Here is a 22,233-nt window from a genome sequence, read left to right as displayed (position 1 = left end):
ACGCCGTTTTAGGTGCACACAGGAGAAATATACCTGTAATATTCCAACGGGATCGTGCGCTATGAGATCTGTGTGACTCGCCATTCCCTCTCCCATTAACTTGATTATTTTTGTTTTGGATAAACATTCACTTTGAAGCCAGCCCGGTATGTTTACGATTCGTGCGAAACTTACAGCTGCGGCGAGTAACTTGTACTGGCTGGTAAAAAAATTAGAGGAAGATTTTTAACTCACAAGAAATAAGCTGTTTCTCGAAGTCATCGACTGATGATGTGCTGTTGACCACCAGAAAACATCATGCGGTCATCTATTATAAGGTAAATTTAAAACTTCAAGAGTGATTTTTAATTAATTGAAGCTTAGAAGATTGATATTTAACTTCAGTCAATGTTAGTGCGTGTGCACAAAGCTGTAACTCTTCAAAAAGTTCACTTTATTAATAATTATTCAGGGTAAGTTTTCAATCATCTCCATTTAACGAAAAAAAGTGGCGCGAAATATTAAAAAAATTACAACTTTTACAATGCTTAAAAATATACATTGGAATTATCTCGACCTGGTCTTTCAAAAATTCGCGCAAATCAAAAATCCCAAAGTCAAGCTGTGTTCCTAAGATGAAAAGTACTTTTCATTGCCCCCCTCCCCCCCCCACTATGTTTTGTGATATTCGATTTATGTTACAGTCTTTATAAGACATGTTTTTTGCTTATCCGAATGTTATTGTTTTAATCGACACGTTTGTTTCTTGTTGTAGTTTACCTTTCGTCGCTCTCTACCTGATACACGCATGGCTATTCACTTTCGACGTGCTTCTGTTGTCGCGGCGAAGGGCGCGCACCCCCGTTGCCGTGGGCACATTGTGTGTGCTTTTTGGGACACTTATCTATGTTATAGTTACCTGCGGAAACTTACCTCAGCTTGAGATGAGACTACCCGATTTCGACTTCCACAACCTTTATTTCCCTGGGCGACGTTCTGCCGGGAAACAACCTTATGTACCATGGGAACCCGCCTCGGGAAACTTTGGAACAGCTTCTTGTGTTTCTGAGGGCAATAATATATATCCCGATGGTCAACAAGCCAACCAACAACGACAGAAAGATATGTGCTTTCTTCCGAAGAAAACGATCGCTCCTGGCATTTCACACCACATTCTTGAAAGTCAACAAGAATTGGGTACGAGTCAAGAACGACAATTGGACACCTCGGGAAATCCTCAGCAGCAGCTAAATGCTGCTGAAAATTGTCAAGATAGCGGTCAAATTAATTTCAGGTATCCAAGCGAGCATGACAACAATATAGACAACGTGACTATTAAAGAAAGACAACGGAAATGCCAGCTCTGGCGATGCTGCGAAGGTGCTAACTTGCAATATATCTGCTTTAGATACAACGCCATAGATCACGCCAGTGAAGAAGGCAATATTTCCCTGATTCTCTAAATGTACGTTACTCGGTATTATGTGCATATTACTCACGTCGAATGTCCTATGTTAGGAGGTTGCAAGAATGTGTATGTATAGCCTGGGGTAACATTTATTCGATTATAGTAGTTTTATATGAAGTTACTGTTACTTAAGTTTATTAACTGTTATATGTCGCGTTTGTTTTAATTCAAATTCTCGCCGTTAAATATAACTTCTTATATATAATAACCAGCGAATAATATATGTCATATTGAATTGAAAAAATCCGAAGCTATTTGTTTACATTGTGATTAATCGTTTGGAGCGGATGAATCACTACAATATACTGTCGATCGTCAGTATTCAATTCTAAGTTTAGTGTTGTTAGTAATATATTTTTGCTTGAAAGTGTTATCTTATCGTGATTATCGTGCTTTATTTTTTTTATTATCATCATCACGTGGACATTTTTGAATAACACATATATACATGTGGCGATTTTAAATGCAAATTTTGAGTATATAAGAGGCGTGCTTGATTGAAACGACAACATAACTATGGTCACAGATTTGGTTTAGTTATTGTATTGTCCTTACCTTTGAGGGTAATATTCTTCACGGTAAGCCATTTCTGTAAAGACGGGGATTCCGTGAAATTTATGCGGTTAGTGTAATGTGTTCAGTTATAAAGCAAAGATGTCTTAAGCATGCTTTCAAGTGCAAGGTAACTGTCGAACTAAGACTGATTTCTTGCGAGTGATCTCGTCCAGTCGTTTGAATTGAAAAAAAATGGCGAAAGCGAGGACAATCTAGATAAATCTTTGCGTTTAAGCCTTTCAAAAGACTGTTACGGGGCCGCAAGCGCATTACATTGCCATATCGAAGTTACGTGAATGCTAGTAATTGATCGCGGACTATATCGTAAGAGAGCAAAGTCATCTGTATTTCTTAATAAACTACCAGTACGTCTTTGCGTATCTGTTGTGGTAATTAACATAGGCTATAGGATCCGGCCAACGAGCATAATCTCTAGTTATTCCGTACTGCACGAAACATCACGTCGAATATTTGCACTTTATGAAAAGCTTCACGACCACAGAGATGTACATTTTCGTGTTTTATTAAAGTGCGGTGTGTTTTAGAGCTGGCAGATTCAGTAGCGGCAATACATTTGCGAATCCCGTAGTTGACCTGAAAGAATATCTTTTCGTAGTTATATACTCCCTAAAGCAAAATGCATGAAGCCGTTACACGTATTATAGTGCAAAATCAACCTTTCAGAATAAGTTATATATCAACACTGTTGTGATCGGCTCTCTGCAAAAGCAATTAATCTAAAGTATAATAAAACAAACATACACAAGCACGATATTCGATACTTGCATTTCCTGTCAGCATAGGCTACGTCATATGAACAGTCTACACAATCGAAACAACATAATGTTAGCAGCAGGAATACGATTTCATGACTTAATATCAATCGCCGGTGATATTAGTGGTTCATTTTACCCTTTATATATAAGAGTTTTCTGTTATGAATTGTTGCTTATCTTTAAAGTGGTTTCTCGGTACCGCCTGTCCTACCATGCGCCCAATGCCCAGATAATCGGGATTGGTTTTTGGAGCAGTTAGCACGTCTGTCTCGACGAGTCGATCATCTGCAGGCGCAGGTGGACAAATGCGACTGTGGCTCTCTGAAGGTCGGCCAGGTTGGACCGGAACTTGACGCTGCAATACGTCGAGCTCTGATGCTGTACGATGCTGATAAAACCGGCATGGCCGATTATGCATTAGAGAGTGCGGGTAAGTGACGCCCTTTTGTAACATCGAGATGCCTGTACTTACGCTTTCATTTTCATTCTGAAAGTATAAGTGATTGATCCATATGTAAAAAGTTGCATTGCTTATTGCTAGTAATAACTTAGGAAGTATAAAGTTGTTTTTTAGTCGAAGGCGATATTTTGCTGCCTTAAATATCCAACGCTATACAACGTCTAAGAAAATAAGAAACTTATAATTTAATTTTTTTAGGGAAACACCTAACTTTTAGTATTTTGTCACGTTTTGCTTGGTAGCACTAAATGAAAAACTACTTAGCTATATGCGGTACAGCATAACATCGTTCAAAGTATATGGAGTTAACTTTGGAGCGCTATCAATAAAGTCGTTTACTATAAACACTTTTATGCATAGCTTTGAATTGAAGTTACTCAACTACTACACGTAAAAATTCTAGAGGAGCAATTTTCATTACTGAATTCGATCCGAGTTTTTAGTGAATTATTTTTCTCACGCTTACTTCTTAGGGGGCTCAGTGTTGTCCACTCGATGCACGGAAACCTATGACATGTCGATGGGTCGTTACTATCTGTTTGGGTTTATTCCGCTATTCTGGCATAGACCGTCGCCGCGCTTGGCAATCCAACCTACCCTCTCTGTAGGACAATGCTGGCCATTTAAAGGGAGCATCGGTTATTTGGGTAAGCAGTATAAATGGATAGTCTAAACGAAGTTCACAATATGAAACAGTACATAGAAAGGGAGAAAAATAATTGTCCCACGTTCAAATTATTAATATAATTCAATCTCAGACAATATTGTTATAAAGAAAGATTCAGCATCATCGTTTTCTGGAGGAAATAAACAGTTTAGTTCAGTCTGGATTATGGCACATTGAGTATTTGGAGGTACGAATCGAAAAGGTAATGCTAAACATTATAAACATGTAGAGATCGGATCAATTTTAGAATTTTAAAATAGCTCAACGTCTTTCGTGTGTTATACTAGCTTGAGCTTAGCCTTGAGTTACTGGTATAGCCTCATAAGATATATAGATGTAATGATTTAAATTCGTTTATGTATTGTTGATTGAAGCTAATCTGGCGAAGTCAAAATTTACTTTTTTGTAGAAAACGCAGGTCTTACAAGATACCAAAACCCAATTCTTGAAAAAGATAGAATTTTTATTATCAAATTGGAAAAATAGCTGCTTAAAAGTGAACTCGATACTAAATTAAACAATAGCTGCTCTGGAGCCGCTAAGACACTGTACACTGAGTCAAAAGGGCGTCGGGGTTAGCATCATGAGACCATTGGCATCACACCCTGATCCTAGAGGTTGCCATCCTAGAGGAACTACCATTTGGGTGGCTCTTGATTTTAACTTAGTTTGCAATGGCGGAGCCTTCTGGTAGCGCGTGCTCTTCCGGTCGCCGATGTCCACAATTCGCACACCTTTGGCTGTATTGCTCGTTTGGCTGTGATACTTCACCTTGACCTATGTGATTGAATTTTACCTATGTGAAACCTATCCTAGTGTTGAATCAACACTACTATTCGTGTTATGTCGCGGGGTCTTGATAAAAATATTTCGAAGAGAAAAAGACAGAGGCCAGCGTTAAGAAAACCTGACATGATATGGATCGTAATTATACTGCAAAGTATGTACAGCGAGCTAGCGTGCGCCACCTAGTGTGCGATTTGAGATTATGTGGATCAAAATTCTAAGGCTCGCTTGATCTTTTTGGCGCGGCTGCAGTTGTTCGGTTGTCTCGACGTGTTGTGGTGGATGCCTTTGCATTGGAACACATCCCGGCATCACTTGCACCTGCTGGAAATATTGACTCTAGTCCGAATCATTTCGAGGTAGGTGTACGTTCAGACGGAGTAAATCATTTCTCAACAGACAAAGAAACAAATTCAGACTCAACAAAAAAAGAAACTGAAATTTGAGCGGGAATATATCTTATAGTTTTAACTTATGGTTCTAAATAGATCATTGTATCAGTGATAAACTCCTTCGACGGTGAATTATTGTTGGAGTACTGGACAAAAGAACGATCCACCATTGTAAAGGAACGTATCTATGTATTTTCTCATATGTAGATCTAGAACTGCTTCTGTAATGCTTAACTGTCCCACAGGTATTTGGGCTGGAGAACGAGGACGACACCGTAGGTGTTTTTTTGGGCAGCTACAGTTATACGACAACGGGAGAACCACTCCAACATTTCAAGGTTCAGGCGGATGTTGGTGACCGATCGTTTGACACAGTTGAACTGAAAATCCTCACGAATCACGGCAATTTACATTACACTTGCCTTTACCGGTTTCGGGTACATGGTAGACCTGTGCACGATGATGGCCTGTGGTAACCTAACAACTCTGTTCCCTGTAACTCAACGAGCTCTCATATGTGTGGGCAATAGTTACATCACAGGTGATAGTCAGCGACGTCATCCCGGTCACGTTAGGATTGATTCTGTCCTGATTATTGGACTAGCAAGACATCAACTTAGTATTGCAGTTAAATGCTAAGATTTTCCCTAATATATTGAGACATAATGAGTCTACACAATATTTTGCTCACGATTACGGTGTAAACTTGAATCGAATTCGCTAGACCTCGCTGCGCTAATGCTCGTAATAATTGTTTACTCAATGGCATATATATTGCGTACGGAAATGGTCTCACAGAAATTTGCGCGTCAACATATTACCTTAGGTATTAACAGCAAGTTATGAGTACGTACGTTATTGATGCTGTCTCGGTGCTATTGGAAGTTATTTGGTATACATGACATTTGAACAGTGTAAAATTCTGTCTCAATTCATTGCTTTTTTTTGAGTGTGTTCAATCATCATGTCGTTTCATAAAAAAGTTTTTTTTTCAAGTTCTATTTCGGCTATGATATTACAAACCAAGGAGCCGATTAAGCTTACGTAAGCACTAGCTAGTGTGTTAAGTTTACAAGTGAATAACATTGCAACATTTAAATCTAATTCAGTTTGTTTCCCTAAACATTTACATAAACATTTGCATGGAAAAATATAAGATAACACGGTATGTAGCAAGGCTCTAGTTTGTGTGTTTAAAATAAGATAATAAGCCGTTTAGGTCATAAATGTGCTCAAATAGATACTAATTTCAAAATTTACTCTGCAAGGATCTAGAAAATGCTTTGGTAATTTTTTGGGCTTACTGTCGTAGGAACTTCGGTTAGCGCAAGAAGGAACTAACTGTAGAAATATCTATGGTTTTCTATACCCCTTGCAGATTTGATCTTAAAATCGTTAGACTAAAAATCAGTCCAGAATTGTAACGTATCGCATAAAAAAAACTATGATTTCGCTCTAAAGTATCTTTACAGTTGAGGTTTTCTCTTTTTAAGGCAACGCTTGTTGCGATTATTGTTAGTGCAAGCGTACCAAATCAAATAATCTCTATACTAGTTATACTAAACAGACATTTAGCGACGAGCATAGACGAAGTGACTTTAGGTCATTTTCTTTGCTGCCGTAGAGCCATTCCGCTGTCGTTTATGTCGGCTATCTATATATAGATATATAAATATAGATCTATATATATCTAATAGAGTCTAACCAACTGCAATGTGAGAATGTCTAACTCAACGGTTAGTGTACGATTTCTGAAAGGTCAAGCGTACAACTCAGTTAATCTAATTTAAGGTCTATTCTATACAAAGATGGTTCTACAGTTTGAGATAGTTGAATAGGCATAAACTATCATATTGCAGAAAGATAATGCAGGCTTCATGTTATCATACATATGCAGTCTGGATTGTTCCAACAGGCAGACTTGAATGAACTAGTACAAATACCACATTATTCAGTTGTAGATCGGTAGAATGAGTACTCGGCAGGTAAAATTTGTAAAGGACCGTGATATTGCCGCAGTATTTAATTGGTGATTGATCAGCCAAAAAACGATTATATAGATATATCTGATAGAAATTATTTGTTACTGAACGTGTGTATATAGCCGCAACATCCATCGTACATTTTTAATTGTCAACACTATATTTATAACACTTATTTTAGGTTACCAATAAATACGAATCTGATAATCTACAACCCATGTCAGCTTCATTGAGTCGGAAATGTATATATGGTAACTAATGTATTACCGCGATATATTCTTTTTATTGATACTATCGCCGTATACAAGAATAAGAATGCATTAGGCTGTTACGAACGAATCCGGCGGACCTCGACATTGAGTAAGTTTTGAAGTACGCGCCGCTAGCAGAGATAATTTGGCTGGTAAATACTCTAGTTTTCTAGAAATTGGCAAGTGAAAACCGGTCAAGTTTCCTCGAAAAAAACAGGCCTGTAAATCGACGTCGAGTGATTTTTGTCCCCTGAACGCCACAGTGCTGCCAAAAGTTCATAAAAGAATGGTAAAGGCACCAGGTAAAGACGCTTTAAGCGAAAGTATAGCGTATAAATTGTGCAGATGTTTCAAAAACGGAAATTAGAGTGTCGACGACCAGCAAGGAAATGACCTGACCTCGGGACTCAAGGGGCAAGAACGCATTGACCCAATCGAAGAGGTTTTTCAAAAAGGCAGAGTTTGTAGTCTCTGTAGTGTAGAGTATAGAACTCTTTGGGCTAAAACTGGCGTTTAATAGATAACATGTTACAGAATTATAACCTAAATGCTGAAAATTGAGTCAAAAATAGGTTTCATCCAAATTCACTCGAGTTGGAAATATGTGTGGTATACCTCATGTGTAATTTACGGAACCCCAATCAGCCAAAAACTCGCTAGCAACAAATTGTCGGCATAGACGAAACATGGTTCAATCTCTGTCATGAGAGAGACCAGGCAAAAGAATGGCGTCGCCTTGGAGAGAAATCGAGTATTTGGCAGTATTATGTTAATACTTGCAATGGTTATCCGAAGTGTGTGCTATTTATTATAAAATCCTCGTAGACAATGAAACAATAAATGCTGTCGGTTATCTCGCGTTTCGCAAGAAAGTCATGAACCATCAACACGGTAATCTGGTTCAATCAAACGGGCAGTCTGGTTCCTTGATGATAACGCCAGACCTCATTGCCGTACCTCACTTACTTCCCAGACTAAATAAAGCAACTTCGGCTTCAACACGCTTTTTCTCCCGATTTAGGGCCGGGTGATTACGAGACTCACCATGTCCCAAAGAGGATAACTAATGCCCAAGCATATATTCACTATAGAATAACTCTAACAGGTGTATAAATAGAGAAATCTAAGAATGCAAGTAGTAGAAATAAAGCTACCCAGAAGCTCTGGGATAAGCATATAAAATGAAAGCGAATATCTCTAACACAAAGGAAATCACCGTTCTAGCCAACACATTCGAACATTAGCAGGATTGGTTTGCAATAGCCCAATGCATTATTTGTAGCATGGTAAATGTTTTTTTTTTATGATGAAAGTGTCGATTTCGATTAACCGGGAATAATTAAACATTAATTAAGTTCTGTCTAAAAAACATCTAAACGAATGTTGGCCTATCAGTTAGAGAAAACATGGGCTAAATATTGAAATTCAGCTGACGCATGGGGAATTCTCACCATGAAAGAACAGTTTTCTAAATTATTCTTCGCGTCCTCTCATACGTTGGTTTTTCTCTGTCACAGCAAACAAGTCTTGTGAGAAAGTTATATGAGAGTTATAAGAAAGAAATAATGAGATGTGGAAAGATTTTGTAAATAAAGAGTTGCTTTGTCATTATCACTTTCAAATGTGACGTCAGTGAATTAGAAAAGCTCAATATGAGCGATATAGTGTCTGGCGTTGATCTGTCATAACATGGAAAGGAATCACAGTATGCTCTACTGTGCCCATTCCAGACAGTTTTCAGGTCGTCTGTATTCGAATGGCCAATATGTGGACGCTTTCATTGTCATTAATGATAGTATAGATATTTATCCAGTAGGTAAAAAGGTAGGTTTTTCATGATGAAAAATTTGACGGTCGAGGTGCTTCGATTTTTTATTGTGTGTATGCATCTTCACAGTGGCAAGCCTATGGCAAGCGTCTCTTTGGAAGCGATTCAGTTTTGCCGATATAATCGTCCGTGGGTGTCTCTCTGCCTTAATTTAATTTGCTGCCTTAATTGCGTCTCAGCAGACTGGACAGGCACCTTTGAAAAAGTGCATAAGTATGGTGATACCGATACAAACCAATTGATGAACGAGCAATGACAGCGAAAACGTTTCCAATGCACTGCTTAAATTATCATCTTGACTTGATAACTATCGCGCAGTCTACTATAAAAAAAAGTGTCGTATAAGTGTGATGTAAAAATATTAATAATAATCGTATACATTGATGAGTTCAGTACATCGAAAAAATGTCTGGAGTTGTCAATCACTAATAAGACGAAAGGCATTTTACTACGCACGCAAATAGTATAATTGATCATCTGTAAAAAAGTTTATTTGAACTGACGTCATTGGAGCTACCTTAGCGGCAGATGATTGTTCGTGCAGGGTACATGTTAATGTTATTTGGTGAGAGAGCCTTGCTGGTAGCCCTACTTTAGGACTAGTGGAAAAAGAACCTTATTCGATCGCGTTTTGATAATCGGTAAGTATCAGTACGTGCTCAATTATGTAGATTAAAGCTTGGTATTACACAAGTAATGAACAAAAGCGGGGTTAATTGTTTTCAGAGTCTATGAATAAACTCCAAGTGGAACAATTACAGAAATAAACAGTTTATTGCCAGGTTCGTTGTGCACAAGTGATTACGGTGAATAAACGCAAGTAGTTACTGTTAGTTCTGGAAATGAAATGACATGTAAACAAACTGTAACAATTACATTGCCTTAAAAAAATTTTTATAAAGCATTGAGATGAATTAAGAGCAATACCTGTTTAGTTGTCAGAAAAATAGACCAATCCCGATGCTCCCTCTCGTTTAAGTCTATGAAATGAAGCTAGCGTAACCGGTATCGAGAAGAACAAATCTGGACTCATTTTATTGGGGCAGGTATAAGTATTTCCAAAATAATTTCGATTGATTTTGCTTGTATTCAATATAGCTTTATTTATCGATGGCAATTCTGATTAGCGTGCGTTCGAGATTGAGTACATAAAGCTAAGACTTCTTATATCAATTTTCGGGTTACCTATTTTCGGTCACAAGGAGAAATCACCATGTTACCTTTGCGGCTTTTTATAGTCGAAACCTCAAATCAAACGGCTATTCGAAAGTGGAACTTTTATCTGACGTTAGGTTCAATCTGATAGTTGAGAAGTTACTGCCGGCCACTATACAACTTGTGAAAGCGTTATTTCCCCACTTACATTGATACCATTTGACATCCACTTTATTTGAATAAAGTCATTATTATAAATGGATGCAATGATACTTTCGCCCAGTTATAGTGTCATTATAGTGTACATAACTTCGTGTATTTAAGCGATGTGCTTGGAAAACATTGATGCTGCATGACGAGTGAGAAGCTTTCAATTAAGGTAGCCAGTTATGACAGTAGGGAGCTTCCAAAATGGCGGTATGATCGCGAAAATCAGAAAGCAAATTTTCCGTGTCTTCCGTTTTATGAGCATGAATTCGTCTGTTCTTTTTCTAAATGGACGAAGCGTTGGACGAGAAGTTCAGCGACTCTGATCGCGCATTAATGAGGTATGATGAGATCGGATGTCATTTTTGGATAGCTGCTGTTGATAGTAGTCGCTGCGGGGAAAACCACCTTTCTTGTGACAGACTACCGGGAAGATATAAGTAGCCGAGTTACGTTGTCCGGTTGACTGTCCGGTTTACGGATTTAGTGCAGGTTTACTGGCACACTTGATTTCAATGAACGTCCCCATGGAGCTATCAGTGGCCGTCAGTAATATCACTTACCGGTAGATGGGAGATGCGTCGAGCTGAGCGGAATTTCTATACAGGCTTTGGCCTATGAAGTGAGGTGACTTGACAATATGCAGATAGACGGCCGGACAAACAGACAACGTAGGATACAGTACAATTCGCCAAATAAGCGTTTATAGATACGGACATACACTCACAGACAAGTATCCTCTGGGAGAGAAGGATCACCTGGAACAGAATCCTTGACGTATAAAGAAGCCATGGGTAGACTACGCAGGGATACAGCGCGGCAATTTGCTTTTCCTTTTGTTCACGTGTTCTCAGTGCGCTAGTGACAGCTGCCGTTCAAATGAAATGGTTTTTCGGTCAGAAGTTTGGCTAACACGAAAACTATTATGATGAAAGCATTCGTGACTAGCGTGAGTAAACATTGTACGGTACTTCTCAGTACTCTTTTCTAATGGAAGTTTTGCAGCGTTTGGCATGTGTTATACGTTATTCCAAAATCTAAATTCTGCTGAACGGACTTTGATTAGCGCCTGTACTTGTCTCTTGATATTGAAAATGTATGGCTTTATCTATTTTAGTGCTACGAGAAATTAACTCGACAAAATTCATAGCAGTACGCTGGCTCGAGTCTTGAATAGCGAAAATAGTATTTTATCATGGCATTGTATTTTCGACAATATTTTTTTTATAAAAGCTAACTGGCAGGCTTACGCCGTTCAAAAACACCACTTTCAGCTTTATTCATCGCTTATTATATGTACAACTTCATAGAGCATAGCACAACCTCGCTTAAAACGAAATTTAGGAAACGTTTGCTTGCTGATTAAAAAAGTATTTTTTTCACTATGAATGCATTACATTTAGTATTTTGTGTCTACTCTATACAATATCCTTAATCGAAGTTCATCAGTGAAAAGGCGGTGCTATTCGTTGAACGTTCAGTTGAATACGAGACTATGCACGAACATCTAATCATTGCTTACTAGGCCATTTTATTTGTGGCTGTGTGCATGTTTAGGGTAATTCAAAGAGCGTATGTTCCCGGGGACACTGTCATCACTTCCGACAGCAAAAGTGTCTCTTCGACTTCTGCTACTGCCGGTGATGCTACTAGGGAGAAGGCCGACGACAACGAGAAGAAGGGTGTGGATGAAAGAGGTTTCGGACATCGTCTGGGCTTCGGCTGTCCCGGCTATGGCGGCAGCTTTGGGTCTCAACAAGGATTCAAGCAAGCCTTTGAAGCGTCAGGTAAGTGCCGTCTTGTTTCTTGTGGGAGACATTGTAGCTAAGTAGAAAATTATTACTTTGAGTTTGGTACATTTAAGCACCAATTACATTTAATGTTTAGTGCAATTTACGCTTTTGAAATAAGCGACCATCACTCTTTGTTTTCAACACTCGATCTTCGTTTTACGAATAAGCAAGATTTAACACTAACTTTGTTTCAATGACTGGCCAATTTTTTTGCAGGTTAGTTTCAAAACCAGGGAGCGTTCGGTTACAACCAGGGTTCGTCGCAAAGTAACGTTTACGGTCACCGCGAACGCTACGGCGAACCGACGCAATTCGGTTTAGCTCAAAGCTCGGATCAGTCCTCATCAACCGGTCAGAATGCTTATGCCAGTCACTTTGACAAGGGACAATTCGCGCAGGAAAGTAACCAGGGTAGCGGATACGGCTTTGTTGGCTAAGTTAAAATCTGTGATTGAATATGACAATACATATATATTGAATAAATAAGTTTCTCCGCGTATGTAATATTGTAAGTGCGTTTTTTCACTTACCGTCTAGTGTTAGTAACCCAAGGTCTCAAGTGACTATCGTTACCACATACTTGAGATATGGCCAGCTGCAGCAGTGTTAAACGCGCCGATAAAGAACCGTCGCAACTTTAGACGCATAAGAAACGTTTGAAAGTTGCCATGTTATAAATCGCGACTAGTTCAGGTGACGGGTCAATTCCTAGGGTACTGTACATTAAAGACGATGATCGTGGTGACGTGTGTCCTCATTAAGAGTGCCGCTACCTCGAAATAGGAAAAGGCAGAAAGTCTCGCCCGAGTATAGTGAATAGAATGGTGGCGAAAATGGTCGAAGGGTCAGCGGTGTCCAGGGAGTTCCTCGCGTGTGGAAACGGGAAGCGAACGACTGCCGCAGTCAGTGGTCAGATCAGCAACGTATTGAGTGATCGGCAGAAACAAGATGCGAAAACATACAAGACTGCGGCGAATAACATTAGCTGACAACATGGGAGGGAGAAATTAGGTTGAGAGGGTGAGCAGGATTATAAAAGCACAAGCCAAAATGTTCTAAGCGTCTTGTACAACTACGAGGCACACCCTTAAAATTTGAAGTTTATGGTAAGTATGCCCCTAACTATAACTCTGTCTTGATCTCATATTACTTGCTTTCCCTATATATACATGACATCTTAATATATTAATATAATATATTAGTAGAGTTATATCCGTAAAAAACTTAAGGTTTGTTCTCGACGAATTTCGCGCTCATTATCTTAGAGAAACGTTTCCTATTAGTTTACTGTATTTTATATTTAGATTACTAATTATTAACGCGACAGTTACTAACAGCGACAGTTACTCGTTGGTGTTACCTTTGGTGATGTCGAAAGTTTTTTTTTTTGATGAAAAACGGAAAAAATACGTTAGTGGCGCAGGCTTTACATAGCCAGATCACGGACTATAGTATAAATTTGGTCAATGTTTCTATATAGACTTTTCAAGATCACTTTTGCTACCATATAACCTCCAATATATTATGGCATAAGTTAATTTCGAGCATGTTTGTGCTTATTGGTGCATGTAAGTTTTGATTTCAGGTTATATAAAAGTTTCATTGCAATTCGGTTTTTAGGGTACACTCGGTGAACGCAAGTGGAAAACATATGTACATTTAGTGGTGATTTATTCACTACATTCTGATTAAGCAACAATTAAGGTAAATAGATTTACTCAATGTACCAATTTGTCCTCTATGTAACGGTTTAGATCAGCTTGGTCTGGTGCTTCGTCGTTGTGTTAGCAGCTCCGGCTGCTAATGAAAAAGCATCCGATACAGCAGCAGGCAAGAAGGAGGTTGAAAAGCGAGGATTTACTTTCAATCATGGTTACCGAGGCAACCCGGGTAACTATGGCGGAACTGTAGGCTACGGCGGGGGCCTTGTCGGAGTATACTATAATCAGGGCTACAGCCAGGGGGCCGGAGCTTCGGGTAAGATCATTTTTCTAAAGGCTCTCTGAACCTGAAAGAGTATAGCTCCTAACTGTAATGAACAGCATCGAGTTATTGGCTACCAAGAATGCCAATCTGTTTGGCAAAGAGTCCTCTATCTTGTAGTCTAAAGAAGGCTTATAAGAATTAATTAATTCAAATTAACTATTAAACTAAAGACACGTGTTTATTTGCCTAGTTGCTCAAAATCCTATATATGTTATGTTAAAACGGAAGTTAATTGTTTTTTATTGTTTACTCATATTCAAATGCTATATAGTGTTAGAAAGCTTTTTGTCGCATTACAAGTATTGTAAGTGAATTGAAAAGCTTTATTTCCACTTCGGCTTGTAAAGTGAAAACGCTTTGTCCAAAATAGACAATTTCGACATTTTGTAAAGTAAAAAGCATCTTTAATATTTAGAACAAAATGTGACAGATAAGAACAAATAAAATGTAACAAATAATCAAAATCGATTTCTTTAAAAAAAAAGCTAAAAACGAGTGAAAGTCGATTTAAAAAAAACTATATAAATAAAAAACTTTAAGGATAACCAAACAATATTGAATACAGTTGAGATTTTTTTTTATCTTTGTTGGTGGTTTGCAATGTTTTAAACTTTATTTTGTGTGCTTTCTGTTATTTGTGGGGCTTCTGTTTTTTTCAATTAATTTTTTTCAGAGATTAATTTTTTCAAGCTTTCCAAAAATTAATCTTATTACATTTCAGTTGGCTTCAACTTGTCATTGTATATTGGCTAGATATTTTAATATTTAGAATAAATCTATTGCTAGCGATCAGTATGACTGTGTGCAAAAGGTTTCTAAAGCCTTACATATTTTAGACATTATCATATTGCGTTGAAGTTTACGCTATTAAAACCGCGTCGAGGATCGACACTTAATTATCAATGCCATAACTTTTCTCAAGGATTAGTAGTTTTAATAAGACAGGCTTGAATAATTATACATGCAAAAAAATGTCCCCAAGTTCAGCATTAAGCATGCTTTGTTGGCATTGTTTGGAAAGATGATTTTTGGGACCAGAAAAAGCAATAGGAAAAGGCTAATTAAACAGAAAAAAACTTTTGAACCGTATATAACACATAACTATTAGTAAAAAATAAATTAGTAAAAAGAACTTAAATCGGCAAGAACACAAATATCTACATAATATAATACATAATAAATAATTTACATTTGAACTTTTTGGTTCATTTTGGCGCTCGCTAGAATAATGTTTAATGAATACGTACGCTCATATGTTGCCTCGAATATTTAAGGAGTCGTACTTAGTGCCGTAACTTCAAGCTGTTTCAAACCTGTTGCGAGAGCGGTAGCTTTCTGATAAATGAAAAAAATTTGAGGTAAAATAATGAATTGGTTCTTTTGCCCTCCTAATTCGACAAGCGCTTAATAATCTTGAAATTTTAATACATTTTGAAATATGGTCGGATCTAATTTAGTGGCACTAAATTTTCAACCCGTTTACTATTATAAGTCTGCCAGTATCCCTTTATAAAACATTATTGTCTTATTAGAAAAAAAAACAGTGTTCCACTTAATTACACCACTCCCTATAAGATCTAATGATATGCCTAAATCTATTAAGTTGCCTTTTGATTTGGTATCTCGACAGGAGCCTTCAAAAATCAAGGAGAATATGGCTACAACCGTATCTCGTCCTCAACTGGTGCCTATGGCAACAGGGAGAAGTACGACCATTCGCAGAGCTCCGGACAATCTTCGGCTGCCGGACAAATTGCCTACAGAAGCCAGTTTTCCAAAGATCGGTACGCACAGGGTGGAAGCCAGTACGGCGAGCAAGGAGGCTTAGGGTTCGTTATCTAGGACGCCATAATGACGATGATGAATACTCCCGGAATGAATAATTTTTTTCTCTGCATGTACCATTTAGTACAGTTCGTGTGACCTTAAATAACTCCATAAGTTGACGAAATGTTACTTAAACAAGTACAATTGAAATCGATAAACGTAAGCTTATGTTAGTTGGATCTGAATTTCAACACTACCTAGTAACTTGTGAAGAACTGTCCTTTTTTTTAAAGGCTCTCAGTGGAACTTTTCTAATTTGGGGTGCACTGTTGTCTCTAACATTGCTCATTCGTATTCAAAAGTATTTATTTATGATAATTGTTTTATTTAGCATGACACTGATTAAAACATGAAGTTAGCTGCCCTTTTGAACTGTTAGGCGTTTGGAGCTATCGAAAGTTAAAACATTACTCTTAATAGAGGCTTAATACAGAAGTTTATAAAATGAAGGTGATCGTTGTTCAACAACCTTACTAATCCACTAACAACATATGATAATGAAATTGATGACTATATAAATGTTTATCTATGCAGGCTACCTTGGTATTAATATCCTGTGTAAAGTACGCTCAAACTAGACAATACTGGTGTCGATTAAAGTGAAGAAATACTTTCTTTCGTCGGATCGTTTGGACGTTGGTCAATACTTTTCTATTCTCCAGATGGCAGATAAGATTGACTGCAAGCACTTTTTAAAATTGGATATATTCCTAGTGTCTCATACGGTTCGCCATAGTCGGCAAATCAGCTCTAGACTCGAGTCCAATACCCGAAGCCTTTTACGTGCATCTCCTCTATTGTATTACGGGTATTTGATTTTGATGTACCAATGGCCCATTGAGACCGATAAACCATCCATAACCAATCTGATGATACAGAGAGCAAGACAAGCTTTTCATCTTCCTATATGGTACCCTAATGGCAAGGCTGTGTTTGCTGTGTTTAACAACTCGAATAAAGCAGGTTCATGGCTCTTTATATAGTTTTAATTGCTTACAAAACTAATAGCGGTGATAGGTTACGCTTATTTTTGCTTGGAACCGGCAGACCCTCCTGAACTTGTATTAGTCAAATGAATTTTGTCTTACTTTAGGGCGGCTAGTTTTATGGTTGCGCGATATAATTTTCTCATTTTCAAAAATAACCTGGAATGATTTACGATGTACGGAAGTGGTTCATGTCCATTTCTGTTGCAATTATTATTATTACTATTATAATGTTTATCAATACTTCAGTGTAAGTTCCAGTTGAAAGTCAAAGTAGTCATGGCCGAGCTTCAAGTAGTGAACGTTATAATATTATGGTTTAGGAAAATAGGTTTTGATCGGGCCTTAGCAACTGTCTAAATTGGTCCCCTTTGAATCTTGACCTTTAAACTGAAATGACTGGTAGCACTCCTGACATCGGATCCACCGTTTGCCACTAATGTCTGATGCTCTGTTATCTCATTCCTAATCATGTCTCTAAAGGGTTAGTTGAAGCAGAGCTTTCTAATGCGTTATAGACCGCAGTGTCACTATTAATTAGGCCGCACAGTACGCGCCATGTTACTTAGCATATTATTGTTGTAGGAAGCATTTACTTAATTGTCGTATTATTAATGTCGCCATAAAGAAGCGGACAAATCTAATTTGATTTGAGTTTGTTTCAATTCAATTCTATCATCGTCGCGTGCGTATTTATGTTCATTGAACTTGGGGCAGGGTCGTGGACTCTATACGCGCAGACTATTCGCAGAGTTAACCCAGAACGAAAACGAAGAGAGAGAGAGAGAGAGAGAGAGAGAGAGAAAACAAATAGACACGAGTACCTAATAGGAAAGAGTATCACTATTTCGCGACACTTTACGTTTCATGTCTTGTGCACACGCTGGCAGCTTCTATTCGGAACGATAATTTCACAGCAAATGGGTATACCCCTTTCCCAAGCGCCAGACGCAGTTCAAAGTGTTCTCGAACTTGACTAGCAAGCCTCGTTTTTATTTACTTGTTATACTTCGCATTGTTTGCATTATGCCACAAATTCGGAATCGAACCCAAAACACAGCTGCATCAGTGTCCCTCGTATATCGCTATCTGGATCGACAATTTTGACCTCTCCGAGCACTGCTTACTTTATGAAACAGTTCTATTTATATCGAAAATCCCGATGTTTATTCAAAACTCTTTGAATAATCTCTACAATTTAGATGTGCGTGACGCAGCTACAGAACCTCCGGGACAAAAACCGCTTAGGAAAAACAGTGTACAGCAAATTCTCACAGAGAGAACACAGTTGTACTTCCAGCGAAGCCCTCGTCGACGTCACGTGGTCGTCTTTCAGTCGTCACCGGGGCCAAGTTTTGGCAGACACTTAACGGAAGTGATTTCTGAGAGCGAAGACACTGATGCCGACAGTTCAATTTCCAGTAATCAAAACGATGGATGCGGTTCTGAATATTACGTTTCTTCTGCTTCGTCGCAAGAGGAGGATGGAAACAATAGTGAAGCCTCTTCGGACTCGCTAGTCTCTTGGGTGGATCGTCGTCGGACGAAGTTTAGCCAAACAAAGTCAGCGACAAACGTAGAACCATTCAGCGACGCCGACAAGTCGCAGAAATGTGAAAAATCGTTGGCTCAAGAAGCTCAAGAAGTAGGCTTAAAAAGACCTACTCAGTCGAGTGCTTCGGACGGCCTCGACGATAAGAGCTGCCCCAACCTCAAACGTCACGATTGTCCCGACTGTGGTAGAAAATTTCGATATCCAGTTCATGTCGCCCGCCACCAACGGACAGTCCATGCCGGTGAACGGCCTTACGCCTGTCCACTTTGTTCAAAGGCGTTTACGCGAAAAGAGCATGTTGAGCGTCATTTGCTTCACCACTCTGGCCAGCGACCCCACCAATGTAAGCAATGTTCGATGCGGTTTAGTTCGAAAAGCAATTTAAACACGCATATGCGTTTGCACGATACCGCGAAGCGAGCACTATTCGAGTGCAGCTTCTGCAAGAGACGTTTTTCCAGCAAATACAACAGGGACGACCATCAAAGAATACATACCGGCGAACGGCCATTCTCATGTCAGTATTGCGGAAAACGTTATGCGTCAAAAAGTTCGCTAAATTCTCATTGGAAGAGAGGTTGCAGTGAGGAAGATTGAAGATCGCTTACTACGCAGACGGTGCACGGTTTATCGTGGGCCTAGGTTTGCCCCAAAGACGATCTACGCTGGATACTCTTTCAGTGTGCATTCGAAAATAAAGAATTTCGGGTGCGGTTCCCGCAAAAAACAAACTTGGTACTTCAGACACTATATCTCAGCTGCTCAATTAGGCATTTCCTAAAACTAGGATAAGTTAACCACACCGAAGTAACTGTAACTACTCTGCCCATTTCTAGTCATATTTTAGTTGTCTCGTACATCGCTTAATGAAGATGAGGAAACTAATTGTTTAGAGTATGCTGATACACTCATATAGCAGCCCATGCTGTGCTGTGCTGTGCTGTGCGATATTGAAGTTCTTGGATAAAGGTTTTTAACAGCAAATTCAGGCAAAGCAGAGTCAATCTAGGTTAAGTTTTTAATTATTAACTCTAGTTATACGAGGCAGTCCGCGAATCCTACACGTCATATGAAGCATAGTGCATGACAATCTTTAAACAACCGGCCCGGCCCGGCCCGGCCCGCCAATCGGCTATCCAAGGACCATCCCTAAATTAATCACATCTGATAACTGCGTAGGTATTTGAATGGCTGTTTAGGTCTCGTTACCTACAACTCTTGTTTGCCATATTTGCGCGGAAACGCAATTTTTATTATCCGTTAAGTTAACGATCATTATGAAAAAACGGGTCGCCGAAACATCTAAATTTAAGAAGAAAATTGAATCTGAGGCGAACCGAACAGCTACAGTAAACTATTTTTTTAAGGGTATTTTAACTAAAAAAAAAAAATTGGTTTTTCTATATCAAACAACTCCAGGATGTTTCGTTGATTTTGAGAGCGCGGAATACCCCGTGAATCAGTTTGTATCATTGGCATAGACTGCGTCGATACTAAACCTATATCACTTTAATCGATCTCTGTTCAAATTCATACGACGCGCAAATAACTCCAAATGCTAGAAAATTCGCAGAGGGTAGATCCGTTATTTGTATAGAACCGGAAGGGAAATATCACGATGCCGCATTTCACTCAATACACAATGATGAAACGACATTAGATTTACACGGCATCATTTACATTTGTTCATTCTAAATATTCTCAGGAGGATATCGGTCTGTTACGTTTCTGATTTGTTCAGTGAAATTGACGACCAGCGACCACCGTATACGTGTATTTCAGTGTTACTGATTCAGGTTGACTTGGAATATAATTGTGTGCTGAAAGATCATATACCCATGTTATACGTACGCGCTGCTAACTTGGCGTACCTCCATTACTACTAAATTATAAATGTTATTTAGGACAATTTACATTTGTTCATTAGTAATGGCAATATGCTCTTTCATACCTTATAAGGTCCTACCTTATAAGCGTCAATCTGGTTTGCCAATAAGCTTCGTATCCGCTATATTCCCTTTTCTTTTGTTTTTTTTTTTTTTTCTTTATTCCTTTGGTATACAAAACACAGAATCGAACTAATGATCGTACTTTGAATCTTCCACTCATTGAAATTTGTTCGTTCCTGTTGTCCGAACCGCTATGAGCTATAACGGGACAATGCTCTGGAGGCTTGTTTGCAAGGCAAGCATTAGTATGTTTAGCAATTATACTACGTGACGTAACACAGCTCTAATAAAATCTATGTTTCAGCAAACAAAAACACTGAGTAAACACCACAAATAGTACCAGATCTGACAACACACTCTCTGATGTCCTGTTTTATCGATGACTCTAAAAACGAGCCCGTTCCTTTAACTGACTTGTTCGATTGTGCCCTCGGTTACGTATCAGACCTTTTAGCATTATGTTCGATGATTTCGGCCACCGTATATTACCACCAGGCAATCCGCCATTTCGCCACAACGCATGCAAATGGCGCTATACATTACGATACGCTGAACTACATGAGTTAAATTTTGTTCCTTCCGACGTGAAGGCATTGTGCTTTCCGATAGTTGGCCACCCTTCCTCTAGCATCGCTTCTCGGGCCGTAACCGTGGCCGGCAGCGTAACTCGAGGCTCCAGATTTGCCACCAGTTTGGGTTCAGATAGACGCGGATGCCGGCGTTCGCAGAGTTCTCAAAGTCATATGTATGGAACATTTGGAGTTTTGGACGCAAAACAAAATGCAAATATTGAACTACAGGGATTGGCCATTGGATGTTCTCTAGGCGATGGCAAAACCTGTGCAAAATAGCGACACGAGTGTTCTCCGACATGAGACGAACAAGTAACGAGTAGGTGACTAAATGGCTTTCCTTTTCGGTAAAAGTAACAGAGACCCATAGTTGAAAGACCCTCTCTCTTCGGCAGCATCCCGTGTAACTCACGTAGACGCACCGAAAGCCCTTTACACATTCATGGCGCTAGTGGATTAATTTTGCGGGGTAAAATCGACACGGTTGCGCTCTGCAACATCCAGCTAGCTGCAAAAATAGCTTTAATATCTACTATTATTGTTATTACTATTTTGACTATACTATACTAAGATTATACTAATTCTTATTATATTATACTTCGCATTCTATGTTATGATATTTCGTTCAAAAGGGGCGCGAACCCAGCCAAGTATTTATTACTCCTTTTATGTTATTATAACGTATGACTATAGTTGACAAAACATCGTAAGAAAGCATATTTTTGGGGTCTGTTCTGGGAGAATGTTCCCTCGTTAGCACCGCTCGAAACTTCAAAAATTTCTCCATATCTCACATAGGTCATAAGCACAGAGGAGCTGTCACATCGTCCTGAAGTTAAAAGTAACATTCGGATTGGTGTTATTCTAATTAATATTGGGCGCTGCGAGCTTTTGCAAGCAACATGTATCAAACCTGCTTTTTATGTACAACTAGTAGAAATGTAGCAGTGTGCCAAAATTATAAGACGTTCAAAAGCAGTGATAAAAGAAGCTTTTTACGTACAGGTACCTAATTGTTCTCCTGTCATAACATGATTTTCACAAATGACAATATTAGAA

At 38.8% G+C, this 22,233-nt stretch overlaps 2 protein-coding genes across 7 annotated transcripts; both read left to right on the top strand.

The window, feature by feature from the left end:
• The first annotated feature begins 13 nt into the window (after positions 1–13).
• Positions 14–12,811, top strand: LOC111248553 (SUN domain-containing protein 5-like). 6 transcript variants are annotated; one of them, XM_086987740.1, is made up of 10 exons: positions 14–317; positions 755–1,273; positions 2,964–3,208; positions 3,712–3,885; positions 4,944–5,050; positions 5,329–9,140; positions 9,327–9,785; positions 11,361–11,455; positions 12,064–12,293; positions 12,516–12,811. In XM_086987740.1, exons 1-6 carry the CDS (start codon positions 298–300, stop codon positions 5,557–5,559), a joined length of 1,296 nt encoding a protein of 431 aa, XP_086843866.1. In that variant the 5' UTR covers positions 14–297; the 3' UTR covers positions 5,560–9,140; positions 9,327–9,785; positions 11,361–11,455; positions 12,064–12,293; positions 12,516–12,811. The 6 variants fall into 6 exon arrangements, with proteins under 6 accessions (XP_086843866.1, XP_086843867.1, XP_086843865.1 ...); XM_086987741.1 differs by lacking the exon at positions 9,327–9,785; XM_086987739.1 differs by lacking the exon at positions 11,361–11,455 and having other exon boundaries at positions 9,633–9,785.
• A 5,090-nt stretch (positions 12,812–17,901) lies between these two features.
• On the top strand, positions 17,902–19,403 carry LOC111250176 (uncharacterized). The gene has a single exon (XM_022805006.2). It carries the CDS (start codon positions 18,261–18,263, stop codon positions 19,248–19,250), a length of 990 nt encoding a protein of 329 aa, XP_022660741.1. The 5' UTR covers positions 17,902–18,260; the 3' UTR covers positions 19,251–19,403.
• The last annotated feature ends 2,830 nt before the right edge of the window (positions 19,404–22,233 follow it).

Source organism: Varroa destructor, unplaced genomic scaffold, assembly GCF_002443255.2.
Source record: "Varroa destructor unplaced genomic scaffold, Vdes_3.0 BEIS01000004.1, whole genome shotgun sequence".
Lineage (NCBI taxonomy): Eukaryota > Metazoa > Arthropoda > Arachnida > Mesostigmata > Varroidae > Varroa > Varroa destructor.
Note: the sequence above shows the minus strand (reverse complement) of the source record. Positions and strands in the feature narration are given on the sequence as shown.

Coding starts and splice junctions, on each gene's coding strand:
- LOC111248553 (XM_022801037.2), top strand. CDS start 298: ATGCGGTCATCTATTATAAG. Junction 1,274..2,963: donor AGCGGTCAAATTAATTTCAG/GTATCCAAGCGA, acceptor TTATCTTTAAAG/TGGTTTCTCGGTACCGCCTG. Junction 5,051..5,328: donor CTAGTCCGAATCATTTCGAG/GTAGGTGTACGT, acceptor ACTGTCCCACAG/GTATTTGGGCTGGAGAACGA.
- LOC111250176 (XM_022805006.2), top strand. CDS start 18,261: ATGTTTATTCAAAACTCTTTGAATAATCTCTACAATTTAGATGTGCGT.